The sequence below is a fragment of the Martes martes genome (genome assembly GCF_963455335.1).
Source record: "Martes martes genome assembly, chromosome: X".
Classification (NCBI taxonomy): Eukaryota; Metazoa; Chordata; class Mammalia; order Carnivora; family Mustelidae; genus Martes; species Martes martes.
The window spans coordinates 10,818,339-10,830,419 of NC_137897.1; the positions used below are offsets into that span (position 1 = coordinate 10,818,339).

The following is a 12,081-nucleotide window of genomic DNA, read 5'->3' on the forward strand; positions in this document are numbered from 1 at the left end:
AGCAAACGTCCTTGGAATAGTTTGCAAGGCCCACGTGAAAGTTCTCCTCTTCCCACCCCCACAGCCCACTGCCGTCCTGATCACACCTCCCACTTGTCTTCTGTGAGCTCACTTCTCCAGCCGCTCTGGTCTCCTTGTTGTTCCTTCAACAGGTGGAGGATATTTATTCATTAGGATCTTTCCACCTGCTACCTACCGTCCCCGTTGACTACTTTGCTGGTGCTCTCCTTGCTTCAGATGTTTGCTCAAGGATTCGTGAGGCCTTTTCTGACCATTGCAGCTAAGGCTGAACTCTAGACACACCAGCATTCCCAAGCCCCCCGCCCCGCCCCATCTGCGGTTCTCTTTTCCCCCTTGAACTTGTCACCGTCTCATTGTACTATATTTCACTTAACATATTTTGCTGATTGTAACTAACGCACGCATGAAACATACATTAGAACACAAGTTCAATGAAGGCAGAGATGTCTGCCTTTTGCTCTCAGTGCTGATGGTGGAGGAACCATTTAGTGGAGGGAAAGGGAAGAGGAAAGAGGAGGGGGAGGAGAAGGGGAAAGAGAACAGAAAGTGACAGTCCTCCCTAAAGAGAATGGCCCAAATTCCAGGATATCAGAGAAGTTCCAAAGTCATTGGGTTTTTCTTAATTTTACTTGCATCAGAGTTTAAGCACAATATCTCCTCAGACCCAAGAGAAAGAGAAGTAGTGGTTGGAGTAACTCACACAAAAGGGATCATTTGTTTTTTGGAGTTTAAAAAATACTCTCTCATGGCATATGCAATAGACGACCGGAAGAAGTACATTTCGTTGTCATTCCATTCGTACTGCAAATTCAAAAGAAAAACACTGCTCAGTAGGGATCATGGGATACATTCAAAACCTGATATTCCAGAAGCATTACTTTTACGTTTTCTTTTTTTTTTTTAAGATTTTATTTATTTGTTTGACAGAAATCACAAGCAGGCAGAGGCAGGCAGAGAGAGGAGGAAGCAGGCTCCCCGCCGAGCAGAGAGCCCGAACCGGGGCCCGATCCCAGGACCCTGGGATCATGACCTGAGCCGAAGGCAGAGGCTTTAACCCACTGAGCCACCCAGGTGCCCCACTTTTACGTTTTCTAATACTCCAGAGAATCCTGTGCGGGCACCAGCATCACCTGGAGGGCTGGTTAAACCACTGAATAGTGGGCCCTCCCCTCTTGAGTTTCTAATTTGGAAGGTCTAGGATGAGACCCGAGGACGTGCATGTCTAACAAGCCCTCAGGTGGTGCTAATGCACCTGCACTTTAAGGATCATGTTCATGGATCCTTTTCAGTTTGAGAGGAGATGAAATAAACATCTTGAGGGCAGGTTTATGGATGGGAGTCGTGTGAGTCATGGGTTTTGCTTAAAATGTCCATGTATTGTACACCTGGGGCTAATATAACACTGCATGTTATAGTTGAAAGAAAAAAATAAGTTTAAAAAAGAAAACAAATGTCCACGTATTGAAGACAAAGATGCGGAGCTTTTACTGTGTCTATGGTAAGTTCTCAGATATGCGCAAGTGTAAAAGAAAAGGAGACTTGAATTCCGAAGGAAAAAATAACTGTCCACGAGGTAATTTGTTCTTGTTTATCGGTGTTAAACACACAGCTGGCATATTTGCATAGTTTGTGAACCTTTGCTAAAAAAAGAAAAAAGGCATTCACTCTTTTCCTCCACCAGCCGGCAGTAGAGATCGATGAAAGGCACAATTTTGCCTCTCTCCTTTCCCTTTTAGAAAAAACAATGACAAGGTTTCACAGCGGTGTTACATCAACCTCAGCTTGATACCACTCAGGTTTGGCAAAAAAGCTGCTTTAAGAGTACTAATAATGTTATTAATATTGGTACTATGAATGTTCTGGTTATTATTTCCATATTTAAAAAAAGGCAAAGGTTAAGTTCACAAAACGATGCCAAAGATCAGGTTGGACTTGGCCATGCAACAGCTGGATGTGGGCCGATATTCTGCCCCAGATGCCCGAGGGGCGGGGGAATGCTAAAGCATGGGTCGGCCCCAGCAAAGCAGCCTCCTGCTCCGCCAAGGGGCCTCAGAGCAGCTCACCACCAACCCCTCTGAAGACCATTTACTAATCCCTCACTGCAGAGAAAGAACCTGGGGACAAATGTCAAGAAAACAATATAACTGAAAAGGAACTAAAATGTGTTAGACCAAGGAAGAGCTAATATAAAGACGCTAAGAAAAATAATCCCACAGACATTCAATGATGGTAGAGAACTGGAAATCGGAACTCTTCAAGTTCGGGAAGGGTTGCACCTTCATTTTTATTATTTCTTTCTTAAAGGTTCATTTTTCACTCCTACTGCATTATCTACGCTCAGCTGTCTTACTCAGCTAGGCAAATGATGCTGTGACTACCGTGGAGCTGTAGGTAATATTTAACTGGGCAGAAAATGGAAGGGGGTCGAAATGTAATCTTGGGCTCTATCCGCTGCAAATCACAATTTTCTATTGCACCCTGGGCCACTCTATTCAATGATCCCAGGCTGTCCTCTCATACCGCACGGCCTCCTGTGCCCCTCATCTGCCTGGGGCTGTCCTGTCCTGTCCTCTCCCCAAAGCCACCACCTCTTCAGCCTGGCTAGCCCGAGACAGGTGTCCAGCAGAGCGACAGCCGCTGCAAGGAGTTCACACGCAGGTGTGAGGAATCTGGTTTGCTGTGAAACATTCGGTTATCCTCAAATGCAGAGTCATCAGTAGTTCTCAGCTTTGGCTGTAATTAGAATCACCTGGGGAGCTTTTTTTTAAGTTGTTTTTTTTTTTTTTTAATTTATTTGAGAGCAAGAGAGTGAGAGAGAGCAGGAGAGGGGAGAAGGTCAGAGAGAGAAGCAGACGCCCCATGGAGCTGGGAGCCCGATGCGGGACTCAATCCCGCAACTCCAGACCTGAGCCGAAGGCAGTCGCCTAACAAACTGAGCCCGGGGAGCTTTTAAAACTCCTGATGCCCAACTTTCGATGTTATACCTCAGAACAGTTAAGTCAGACTCTCTGGGAGTGGTACTCAAGCTGAGATATTTTTTCAACATCCCCTACGACTCCAGGGTGCAGCCAGGTTTGAAAAACTCAGAGCTTCCCAGTCTGGTGTGTACACGCCAGCCGGGGGCTGGTGAACATGCAGATCTGGACTGAGCAGGTCCAGGGCTGGGGCCTAAGATTCTGTATTTTTAACAAGCTTCCAGGATATGGATGACTGACTAAAATAAAACAAAGCAAAACTATCTACACTACTTGTTAAAAGTCTCTCAAAATATAACCTTGTCCTCTTCCTCAAGTACAAGTAATGGTGATAAGAGTGAATTATGAGGTTGGATACTTGGGGCGCCTGGGGGCCTCAGTCCATTAAGCTTCTGACTTCAGCTCAGGTCATGATCCCGGGGTCCTGGGATGGAGCCCCACATCTGGGCTCCCTCCTCAGCGAGGAGCCCACTTCTCCCTCCGCCTCTGCAACTCCCCCGGCTTGTGCTCTCTTGCTCTCTCTCCAATACATAAAATTTTTAAAAATGTATTTTAAAAAAGGGTGGACACTTGATATTTAAGATTGGATGTTTTTTCATTGATTTTCATAGCACCTTAAAAGTAACAAGGAAAAAGTAGACATCACCGAACCAATAAGGAATGTGTTACTAAAAAAAAAAAAAAATCCCAAGAGGCAGAATCTGGAGCTTGTAGTTTTTAAGAGAAACATGTGGCCTGTCTTCTTTTAGAACACACTGGAATGGGCTTATTTGTCCCACTTAAGGGAGTGCATTAAGTAGTAAAAGATGGGGGCGCCTGGATGGCTCAGTAGGTTAAGCATCCGGCTCAGGTCATGATCTCAGGGTCATGAGATCGAGTCCCAGTGGCAGACTCCACGCTCAGCAGAGCGTCTGCTTCTCTCCTTCCCCCTCTCCCTCTGTCCCTCGGCATGTGCTTTCTCTCAAATAAATAAATAAATAAAACTTATTAAAAAACTTCTTTAAAAAAAAGATACACTGTCCAGAATACTCACTGCTTTTTCTCCAAGAGCTGATTTTAGGCTTATCCTCACTTTAATGCTTTGGTCAGCATCTGATTAGAGAGAAATCAGAGACTGTTGGTCACAGATGACAGATCAAACATGGGCCTTTACTTCCTTCCCCTTTCAAGATCCCACCAAAGTGATAGTAAAGGAATTTTTTAACAGGTATAAATACTTTTGGAAAATGAGAAGTAATGGTGGCGGGGGTGGTGGTGGTGGTAAGTGCTCTCTCAAGGGCCAGGAAGCCACAGCCTAAAGTGAATGCAGAGGTAGTACAGACCCCAAAAGTCCCAGAGAGTCCTGGAGCAGCTTGGGATTCAAGTACAACAGGGCGTGGGAAGAAGATATCAGACTGAAAACAATGGGAATGAAAATCAAGATATGGTTAAAGCCACTGTGGGACACCATTGACCCTCCTACCCCACATGCTCTTGTTTAGAAAGTCACTTGGAGGCTCTGCTGCAGCAAAACAAGAGGTGAGGTGATCCAAGAAAGAAAGTCTGGAATCCAGGAAGCAACGGATTCAACCCAGGAAACCAGCAAAAGGATGGATGGCTCAGGATGAAAACTGTGGTCAGACTGAGACAGAGGAACGCAGGACTCTAAGAGGGAAGTCTTCAGGAAAAAATGAGACTGAAAAGAACAGATATGTTGGAATACCTGGAAAAGATAAATGCAACATGGATAGCAAATTAGACATTAAAAAAACAAGGCAGTAGAAACTCCAGGACAAACAAAGAGCCACATAGGAAAGGCTTTAAAACAGTATATTACTTGGCTCTATAGGCATTATGAAACAAATTCTGATAATTTCTTATAAAAATATTAAAACTTTATTGAGATGAGAAAGGAAAGTGGAAGAGGAGGCAGGAGTGCATGCCTAAAACTGACCAATAAAGAAATTATATAAACATAATGTTCAGAAATATGAAAGTGACTGCCAGAAAGAAGAGGTAATAGCATTAAAACTGATTTAAAAGCATTTGTCTTTGAAGAGCGGGATTCGAATGCAGTGGGTTGGGGAGTTTTATACTCTTTTATTTTAAATATGGGGCTGATAAAGCAGACTTGAAAGAGAGAGAGAAAATGTGTGTGTGTGTGTGTGTGTGTAGTTTTCATCATGCCTGATACATAGTAGGTGCTCAACAAATGTGCTTCCTCCCCCAATAAAATGGCAGCTGCCACCATAGCACAGTCAGAAGCAGGGTCTACATGGAGGGAAAACATACTCGGGTGTGTCATAGCCCCATGAGATGGGCCAGAGGGGACTAGGGGAAGCAGAAAGGGAGTCATTTGAAATGTGTCAACTCAGTGTACTCACATGGACTCCAGTCAGTGTTCCAACCCACAAAAGAATTCTTGTTTTGCTCTTTCAGCCAGGTAAACAAGGGCTCGAAGTAGTTGAGCAGTGGTCTTACATCCATAGTCTTTGCTCCTACAACACGTTCCAATGCGAAGGTCCAGGGTTTTGATCTTCCAAGGCTCAGCATTTCGCTACATGCAAAAAGGGGAGGGTGGGTTTAGGGCCTTTTGAGGAATTCCAGATGTACACATATTTCCACTATGATCTATGGTTTCTCCTTTTTGGCTTAGCTAAGCTTGCTCCTGGCTGATAAGAAAATCAGGCGGGTTAATGGATGTATTCATCCTTCAATCTCTTTCCTTCTAATGACTAGAGAGGGAGCCCTGTAGTTATGACATGGAGAGGAGATAGACTGTCCAGCCATCACATGGTCTAGGTTCCTGTGTGACCATAAAATAAACATTTAATTTGTGGATGAGGACATTCTGAGTTCAAAATTTTTTTCTTTTATTTTTTTAAAGATTTTATTTATTTATTTAACAGACAGAGATCACAAGTAGGCAGAGAGGCAGGCAGAGAGAGAGGAGGAAGCAGGCTTCCCGCTGAGCAGAGAGCCCGATGCGGGGCTCGATCCCAGGACCCTGAGATCATGACCTGAGCCGAAGGCAGAGGCTTTAACCCACTGAGCTACCCAGGTGCCCCAAAATTTTTTGTTTCAGAATAAGGAAATCAAATTCAAATCTAGGCATGGAAATATTGGTAATATTGGGTAGCAGGAGAGGTTCAGTATTTTGAAATGTTTCTTTTTTTTTTTTCTTTTTTTGTTTTTTAAAGATTCACCTATTTAACTGAGAGAGAGAGAACGAGTGGGAGGAGAGGCAGAGGGAAAGAGAATCTTCAAGCAGATTCTCTGCTGAACATGGAGCCCGATGCGGGTCGTGACCCCACCACCACAAGATCACAACCCGAGACAAAACTAAGAGTTGGACGCTTGACCACTGTGCCACCCAGGTGCCCCTTGAAGTATTTCTTACAGCAGCTTCTGCCCAGCTTCACGGGAATTGGAGATGTCACATTTGTATAGGGGACCTTCATGTTTAGCTATTTGACAAAGGGCTTCTTGAAACTGGAATTGGTAAATGGTCCTTGTGTAATATCTGTAAAGCAGACGAACAAGAGAGCAGTGCCGTGTTTAGTTACTGTGCTAGACTCATAGACTGGGGCATAAGTTTAAATTCTGAGGCTCTAGTCCCAAAGAGATATTAGTCCAACCTCTTTCTCCAGAAAGACCCAAAAATGAATCCTGCAGACACATCATAGCCTACTTGTATTTATGTATCAGCTGATTAAAAAGGTGGTATCACTTTGTTAAATGTTAGTTCCCATTTGTATTGTGTTTTACGTATTTATGGCCCATCATATAAATAATGCCGAGTGATCCTTATGGCAGGCCCACGATGTTATTCCCATCTTCCAACTAAAGAAACTGAGGTTCAGCAAGTTCAAAATGTGGGGCTAACGGGTGAAGAACATAGGTTTTTGGACTTCCAATTAAAAATACTGTATTACCATCACTCTGAACACTGCCAGTAACAGGAAGACAAACAAAGATCATTTTATTTCCCCTAGGGATGCTAAAAATTCCTTCATGGTGGAGAAAAGATCTCACGTAAGTTTTGCTGGACCCAATAAATCGTGTTGAGTTAAACTGAGTTAAAACTGATGATCTGTTTTGAGGTTCTGGGGGAAGGAGGGTAGAAAGAGGAATTTCAGTCCTTACTTCATAGACCCCTATTTCTTTGCCATTAGCACAGCTGTCCACAACCCTGGAAGTTAAACAGTGAGAAGAAACCTGTCAGTTACCTGATGAATGAGTAATCGTTAGCAACGTGGAACAGAGCGGCAGGATCACAGTATGTCTCATCATGGGGCAAGGGTTCCACCACCCCGACTATATCTCGCCTTCGGGGGAAAAAAGCAGATATGTTAGCCATGGGGCCCTTATCAGGGGAAGGTAAGGTGAGATGAAGTTAGTGTGGTTTTTGTCAGCCTGTGGCATTTATAATGGAATTAGTTGTCACGTGAAATAGAAACAGTGTAAAAAATTACAGAATAGAGCCCTTATATGGTTATCTCTTCCTTTTTTAATTCATCCAGAATATATCACTGGAAAACAGCCGTATCTTCAAAACACTAATTTAATAAAGTGCATCGCATGGCCAAAAATGTACAGTGAAAATCTGAATAATCCCTCTTCGGTGCCACATTTCACATGTTCCTGGCAGACAGAATTTTGTAACATTGACATCTTGTTCTTCAAAGCTAGCTGGAGTGCCCCCTCCGCTGTGAGGTCTGCTCCTGACCCCACGCACCTGCCAGCACAATGAACCCCTTCAGCTCCCTTAGCCTTCTCTAGCCATGCTCCTTTGGCATTTCTCTCCCTGTTTTACAATTATTCATACACAGCTTCTTCTTGGCCCTGGAGATTGGAACTCCTAGAGGGCGGGGCTGTCTCAGTTGCCTTTACGGTTCCAGTGTCAATCGTGATGCCTGATGCTAAGCAAAGACTCCATGTATGTTTAGTGAACTAATGGACTGATTGATGCATAGCGAATTATTTTAAGGGTCTGGTACCATTTACCTTTCAAAATAAACCTTTAAAGGGATCAAAAACGAATTCGACCAGAAAAAAAACTAGGGAAACCAAGTATTTGGCATTATTTAAACTTAAAACATTTGTCCTTTCTGACTGTGGGGTCATTAGAGAGAAATTCAGTAATACTCAAATGCCAGAAATGGTTATTTTTGCTGCTCCTTCCTCCCAAGTAGAATTTATGTCAACAGAGAATCTTGGCAGAACAGTGGCACTGACTTAAATTCATGGACATGGGGCTAAATGTTATATAGGTAGATCTTCACCACAAAAGGGAAAAATAAGAAAAACAAGCAAAATTGACAAGAGTCTAACGGAGGGAGGGGAGAAGACTCTTCCTTCTCCTTCCCTCCCTCCCTCCTTTCCTTTCTTCCTTCCTTCCTGTCTTTTTTTGTAATTCTTTCATCCCAAACCCATTTATTTCATACCTATGTGTCCCAGGCATGAAGAACGTAGTGCTGAAACTATTGAAAGGGATCACGGTCTGTTGCCCAAAAGTGCCAGCCCCTCACTAGCCTGGAATTCTCTCTGTTTCCCTCTACAAACACCTGGTTACCTGTCACCTCTTTCTCAGAGCTCAATCTGGAGGCCTCTCCACATGTGACCCACCAGATATGGCTTTGGATCTTGCGTTGGATGCTTGTGGATCCCCATACACCCCCATCACAACAGAACACGTTGCCATGGTTTCATCTTCCACATCCCTCCACAGACTGAAAGTTCTTTGAAGTCAAGGAAAACATCTGAAATGGCCAGCATTGGATCTCCAGTGCTTTGCCTAAGATACTACAGTTTTATGGGTGACCCAGCACTTAAGAAGATAGACCATGAGAAGTTGTGTCATCAGATCCTGCTTGGGGGGAGGGAGAGCCAAGGAAATGTTATCTGAGGAGAAAGCATCCAAATGGAGACTTAAAAAATAAAAAGGAGGCAGGGTGTGCATGCGCGTGTGTTCGAGCACGTGCGTGCGTGCATGTGCGTGCGTGTGTGTGTGTGTGTGTGTGCGCACGCATGCGTGCCTTCAGGCCAGGAAAATGCCTTTAGATAAGTGGCAAACTCATGAGACAAAACATTTTGCTGATTGCATATTCATTGACTTACTTCATCTCCCACCATTTCTGCATCCACTGCTCTTTGGGAATTTCACCCTTAAAGACCATCCATCTCCACTTTTCTAACATGTAAGTAAACGGTAGAGTTCCAACAATTGTAAGTGCTTGTTTGAGTAGGAAGTTTATGTCTGTTTCTGAAAGTAAAATGGAAAAGGATAAATATTAACATGAGGATGACAGTGGGTGTTTTGCGTTGATTTCCCAATCTCAAGATATCATTTCTCAAGATATGCCTACAGTGAGATTACACAAGAAATAGTGACAATGGACATGATAATATGTATCTACTCACTTTCTCAGCTAGGGGACTTGGAGGAGGGTAAAGACTTGGAAAGAACAGGTAAAAGGAATCTGCAAATAACTGCTAATCCTCATTTTTTCATTAGTGTCAATTGCCCTCCTTAAATACCTCTTTTCAGAGCTAATTAGGGCTAGTTCGTCTGCTGTCATACTATTTATTCTTGTGAACTCCATGAAGGCAGTGACTGTTAGTGTCTCATTCGAGACTGTATACCTAGCCTGGTAGCTCCTACATGATACCCTCTCTGAGTCTTTGTTAAAAAACAAATAGTAAACAGATGTGACCAAAACCTAGTAAACCAGGAAGGAAAAACCCAAACAAAAAAAGAGCCTCCCCAGAAGAAACTATCCACTGGATAATCAGAAGTACAGTACACCTTAAATGTACTGGCATCTACTTCACTTCAGTTTAAAATGCTTTAACACATTATGTGATCTCATCTATCCCTTATTTAGTGATGTAAAAAAAAAAAAAAAGCAGTAGAGCTCACCCTTAGTATACAAATGAAGCTCCATGAACTGTAAGCAGGGGGGATACTATCTACTTGGCACATCACTGTAACACCAGTGTTGAGAAAAATGCCTTGCACGTATTATATGCTCAGTAAATATTTTTGGAAGAAGAAATGAGGCAAGGTAAAGGGAAGGAGGGAGGAAGAGAAGGAATGAAGGGATTCGCTCAACCTCATTCACAAATCGGGGCAGAGCCAAGTAAGGAAGCAAGTTTTTTCAAACCAGTGGTTTAACCATGTTTAGTACTATTCTAGTGATTCAATCCTCTTTGCCTGCTGTCAGGACATATTTTAAAAATGATAAAAACAAATAATTGTCTGTTAATTGACTTAAGAATTATATTTTAAAATTGGGCAACAGGTGTGGTTGCCGTGAACTCCCTTTCATTTGTTGCTCCCTTCATGGGAGGATGCTGTTTCTCGTCTATTACCCACTGGGTCTATGCTTACAGCAACTTTTTCAGACATGATGATGGCTTTACACTGACCTACTCCCAGGCCTTCATGAGATCACCAAAGTCTGGAGCCAGAAATCAAGGCACAGTGAATTGCCCCCACAAGGATGGAACTCATGACCTTGACCTCACTGACCAAATGTTCCAGCCAGTGGAACTGATGTTTTGAACCAAACAACTAAATGAGGGGAGGGAAATATACAGAAGAGAACATATTTGGCTCTAAGTATCCTCCTTTTACAAGGAAAAATCGGAAGTCATGGCATCTTCGCTGAAGAATCTGGATCTCACGAATATTCGTCATGTGTCATCAAGTCCCAGCCGTCCAAAGAGAAACAGGCTGCCTTGGAAAAGATGTCAAAGGATAGCATGGATCTGAGGGGACGTCACAGGGGCGAATTCACGCGTCAGCTGGCTGAAGAAAACGTTTCAGTCCCGTCCAATCTTGATATTCCAGCACCCATTCTTTAAGAACTCTCAAATTTCAAGTCACACTTTGCTTTGTATAATATGCGAAAAGCTTTAGATTAGGGCTCTGGTTCGGGTTCCACTATGCTGCTTTGTGACCTCGGGCTAGTTACTTTTCCTCTCCTGTCTTCAGTTTGCTGCCTCAGCAAAATGGTTTTTAGAATGTTTCATCTCTCACATTTTGGGAAGTTTTTACCTAGAAACCAGGGGGATCTAGTCAGAACTCTAATACTAATTAGCTGCGTGACCATGGATAAGCCATTTCAGTTCTGTGGGCCTGTTTTAGCATCTTTTTTTTCCCCATTAGATGTTTCTTAGAGTTCTAAGACCATTCATTCAGTCAGCTCTCTTATGCCTTTTTCTTTTTTTTTTTTATTAAAGATTTGATTTATTTGAGAAAGAAAGAAAGAAAAAAAGAAAGAAAGAAAGAAGAGCGAGCACAAGCATGGAGACAGGCTCCCTGCTGAGCAGAGAGCCCGATGTAGGGCTTGATCCCGGACCCTGGGATCGCGACCCAAGCTGAAGGCAGACACTTAACTAACTGAGCCACCCAGGTGCCCCCTGTTGTGATATATTCTTTAAAAAATGTTTTTTACCAGTGGCAATTCCCAGTTACCCATAAATATCACATGCTTTATGTGGCAAAAATTAAATATATCCCACACATGGTAATAAATGCTTTTGCCCACAACCAACTAAGACTCCCCAAGACAAGCAATGAAGAAAAATGTCCATACCATTGTCTTCAGAAAAATCAGGTGGCAGGAGACCAATGTTTTTCAAATGGTTGGGTGTAGCTGCAGAAAGTGACATGATTTCCCCCACAGCTTCATGGAAGCCTTCATTAGCTCCATTTCTCAGCAGGAAGGGTTGTGCGGCATATGCCATGTCATACTGGATGTGTCCCATCTCGTGATGGGCTGTCAGGAAGTCATCCATCGTCACCTTTGTGCACATCTTGATCCTGCACAAAAACAGGCAAGATGGAAAACGAAGCTCAATGAATTTAATTTAATCATCACAGTAAGCGCAGTATAGGATTTCGGTAGCACAGATCATCGTTCCAAGATCTGTTCCCCGATGAATCTTGAGGGCTTACCTTTTATGTCCTAGAAACAGTACAAGGTACTCAAAATAAAGTGATGGGCGGGGCTGAATGCTATTGCTCGCAAACTAATAGAAAGATAAGCAGAGTCTTCTACTAGAAAAACCCTCGGGCAAGTACTCTGTCAGTGATCAG

General features: G+C 43.2%; 1 protein-coding gene across 1 annotated transcript in view; it reads right to left on the bottom strand.

Moving 5' to 3' along the window:
- ACE2 (angiotensin converting enzyme 2) overlaps positions 1 to 12,081 on the bottom strand; it is a 41,263-nt gene that overhangs the window by 5,641 nt on the left and 23,541 nt on the right. The window contains exons 11-17 of the mRNA XM_080795666.1: positions 11,579 to 11,805; positions 9,096 to 9,240; positions 7,205 to 7,303; positions 6,376 to 6,498; positions 5,360 to 5,532; positions 4,030 to 4,088; positions 722 to 822 (exon numbers count right to left, since the gene is read on the bottom strand). Of these exons, the coding sequence (XP_080651792.1) occupies positions 722 to 822; positions 4,030 to 4,088; positions 5,360 to 5,532; positions 6,376 to 6,498; positions 7,205 to 7,303; positions 9,096 to 9,240; positions 11,579 to 11,805 (927 nt within the window). The remainder of the gene's footprint in view (positions 1 to 721; positions 823 to 4,029; positions 4,089 to 5,359; positions 5,533 to 6,375; positions 6,499 to 7,204; positions 7,304 to 9,095; positions 9,241 to 11,578; positions 11,806 to 12,081) is intronic.